This window comes from Charadrius vociferus, unplaced genomic scaffold, assembly GCF_000708025.1.
Source record: "Charadrius vociferus isolate BGI_N301 unplaced genomic scaffold, ASM70802v2 scaffold455, whole genome shotgun sequence".
Lineage (NCBI taxonomy): Eukaryota > Metazoa > Chordata > Aves > Charadriiformes > Charadriidae > Charadrius > Charadrius vociferus.
Genome location: NW_009648550.1, coordinates 4,130,629 through 4,134,018, shown reverse-complemented (window position 1 = coordinate 4,134,018; position 3,390 = coordinate 4,130,629). Strand labels below are relative to the sequence as shown.

At 54.8% G+C, this 3,390-nt stretch overlaps 1 protein-coding gene across 1 annotated transcript in view; it reads left to right on the top strand.

Moving 5' to 3' along the window:
• The window catches only part of BCL11A (B-cell CLL/lymphoma 11A (zinc finger protein)), a 67,774-nt gene extending 64,766 nt beyond the window's left edge, over positions 1–3,008 (top strand). Inside the window, 3 exon segments of the mRNA XM_009886020.1 lie at positions 900–1,324; positions 1,326–2,273; positions 2,275–3,008. Coding sequence (XP_009884322.1) covers positions 900–1,324; positions 1,326–2,273; positions 2,275–2,793 — 1,892 coding nt within the window. The 3' untranslated portion in view covers positions 2,794–3,008.
• Positions 3,009–3,390: the final 382 nt, after the last annotated feature.

Sequence of the window (3,390 nt, the reverse complement as noted above, 5' to 3'; positions counted from 1 at the left end):
TCAAAAAGTTATTCATCCCCCTTGTTTTGTAATATATTAGAAGGGGCTACTTTCTGCTGTCATTATTAGCCGGCTTTTTGTTTAGTTATTTATTAGTTGGTTGCTCTTTTATAATGTCCGTGTTATCTCCAAAAATAAATTATCATGAAATAGAGTTAGCTCGCTACTTGCCAAAGTGGCATTTACCATCCTCAGCTTCTTTTCAGTGCGAGAGAAATAATGCGGCTCCGGCAGGGCGCTCGGCCAGGCCTCCTGGCCAACCCCCAGCTTTTTAGCTGCTGCTCTCTCTGCCTTCCCCGCTCCCTGTCCCGTACACTGTTTTGCTTAATTTCCTTTTTCAAATCCTCCCCCCCCTCCCCGACTCAAGCCTCTGCTAAGGAGCAGGAGATGCTGCCTAATTTTGTACCCATCGTTAGTCTGTCAAAATAAGGAGGCTAATAATGTAATGTTGCCCAGGTTGCCAGCAGTTGTGATGCTTTAGGTTGCTGCTTTGAACCAATGTTTCTGGAGTGAAAAGGATTTATTTTATTTTATTTAACCCCCAATTTAAACGTTAGCAGCCTCTTCCAGCATGAAGTCTGCTGAGTTGTAGCTGGCATTGATTGACTTAATCTCTTTTATTTTTATAGCTTTTTTGTCCATGGTTACTTGCCAGGGTTCGGTTTTGAACCCAGGGCTGGGGAAGGCGGGAGGAGGTACTGCGCTACGGGTGGGTTTGGACCTCCCTGTCGCGCCCCGCGCCTCCTCCCATCCCCTGTGTCCCCTGCCTGCGCCCGAGCTGGTCCCTTCTCCAGCTCCCGGCTGAGCGTCCCGCAGGAGAGGAGCTTAGGTGGGGAGGCGAGCTCTCGCCTGCCGGTGGGCGGCCGGAGATTGACGCTGCTTGTTGTGTTATTTTGCAGGTAAAGACGAGCCCAGCAGCTACACGTGTACGACTTGTAAACAGCCTTTCAACAGCGCCTGGTTCCTCTTGCAGCACGCACAGAACACGCACGGCTTACGGATCTACCTAGAAAGCGAGCACGGCAGCCCCCTGACGCCACGGGTTGGTATCCCAACAGGACTAGGTGCAGAGTGCCCTTCCCAGCCACCTCTCCACGGGATTCACATTGCAGACAATAACCCTTTTAACCTGCTCAGAATACCCGGCTCGGTCTCGAGGGAGGCGTCGGGGCTGGGAGAAGGGCGTTTCCCACCCACGCCGCCCCTCTTTAGCCCTCCCCCGAGGCACCATTTGGATCCGCATCGCATTGAGCGCCTGGGTGCGGAAGAAATGGCTCTGGCCACCCATCACCCTAGTGCCTTTGACAGGGTGCTGCGACTGAACAAGGTTGCTGCAGCCCTTCCAGCCCGGCAGCAAGCCCCCGTTCCTGGCCACGCCGCCCCTTCCTCCTCTGCAGTCTGCTCCTCCTCCCTCCCAGCCGCCCATGAAGTCCAAGTCCTGCGAGTTCTGTGGGAAGACCTTCAAGTTTCAGAGCAACTTGGTGGTCCACCGCCGGAGCCACACCGGGGAGAAGCCCTACAAATGCAACCTCTGCGACCACGCCTGCACGCAGGCCAGCAAGCTGAAGCGCCACATGAAGACCCACATGCACAAGTCCTCCCCCATGACGGTCAAGTCGGACGATGGGCTCTCCACTGCCAGCTCCCCCGAGCCGGGCACCAGCGACCTGGTGGGCAGCGCCAGCAGCGCCCTCAAGTCCGTGGTGGCCAAGTTCAAGAGCGAGAACGACCCCAACATGATCCCCGAGAACGGGGATGAGGAAGAGGAGGAGGAGGAGGAGGAGGAGGAGGGGGAGGAGGAGGACTTGAACGAGAGCGACAGGCCGGACTACGGCTTCGGGATGAGCCTGGAGGCAGCCCGCCACCACGAGAACAACTCGCGGGCCGGCGAGGAGGGCCGGTCGATGCCGGACGTCATGCAGGGCATGGTCCTGAGCTCCATGCAGCACTTCAGCGAGGCCTTCCACCAGGTCCTCGGGGAGAAACACAAGCGGGGCCACCTCCCCGAGCCCGAGGCGCACAGGGACACTTGCGACGAAGACTCGGTGGCCGGCGAGTCCGACCGCATCGACGAGGGGGCGGTCAACGGCCGGGGCTGCTCCCCGGGGGGGTCCCGCTCGGGGGGGCTGTCCAAAAAGCTGCTGCTGGGTAGCCCCAGCTCCCTGAGCCCCTTCTCCAAACGCATCAAGCTGGAGAAGGAGTTCGACCTGCCGGCCGCCGCCATGCCCAACACCGAGAACGTTTATTCCCAGTGGCTGGGGGGGGCCCCCCCCCCCCCGCCGGCCGCAGTTTTTTTTTCCCTTCTCCAGCTTCGGCGACTCCCGACAATCGCCCTTCGCCTCCTCCTCCGAGCACTCCTCGGAGAACGGCAGCCTGCGCTTCTCCACGCCGCCGGGCGAGCTGGACGGAGGGATCTCAGGCCGCAGCGGCACGGGAAGCGGAGGGAGCACCCCCCATATTAGTGGCCCGGGCCCTGGCAGGCACAGCTCAAAAGAGGGCAGACGCAGCGACACTTGTGAGTACTGTGGGAAGGTCTTCAAGAACTGTAGTAATCTCACCGTCCACAGACGGAGCCACACGGGCGAGAGGCCGTATAAGTGTGAGCTTTGCAACTACGCCTGCGCCCAGAGTAGCAAGCTCACCCGGCACATGAAAACACACGGGCAGGTGGGAAAGGACGTTTACAAATGCGAGATTTGTAAGATGCCTTTTAGCGTGTACAGTACCCTGGAGAAACACATGAAAAAATGGCACAGTGATCGAGTCTTGAATAACGAGATAAAAACTGAATAGAGGTATATTCGTACCCCCCCCGGCCCCAGTCCACCCCATCCCTTCCCCAGCCCGCATCCCCGTAGAGGTTTTCTAGTCCCTTGTGATGGAAATCATGGAAGCTAAGGATATTCGGAAAGTGCTTGTCACCAGCACACCCTGTTTATTTTCTTTTTGTTCTCACCGTTTGAATGCATGATCTGTATCGGGGCAATACTATTGCATTTTACGCAAACTTTGAGCCTTTCTCTTGTGCAATAATTTACATGTTGTGTATGTTGGTTTTTTTTTTTTGTTTTGGGTTTTTTGGGTGTTTTTGGTTTGGGTTTTTTTGGTTGTTTTTGGTTGTGTTTTTTTTTTTTTAATTTTTGGATTGGACAGCATGTATGGTATGTTATGGCTGTTTTTAAATTGTCCCTGATTAGTTGCTGAGCAAACACGTCGCTGTTTCCAGTTCCGTTCGGAAAAAAAAAAAAAAAAAAAAGAAAAAAGAGGAGAGGAAAAAAAAAAAGAAAAAAAGAAAAGCGAAACAAAACCAAACCCGAGAGCAAACAAAACCGACCATGCTGCATACATCCTGTAATACATATCATGTACAGTTTTGTTTTGTGACGTGCG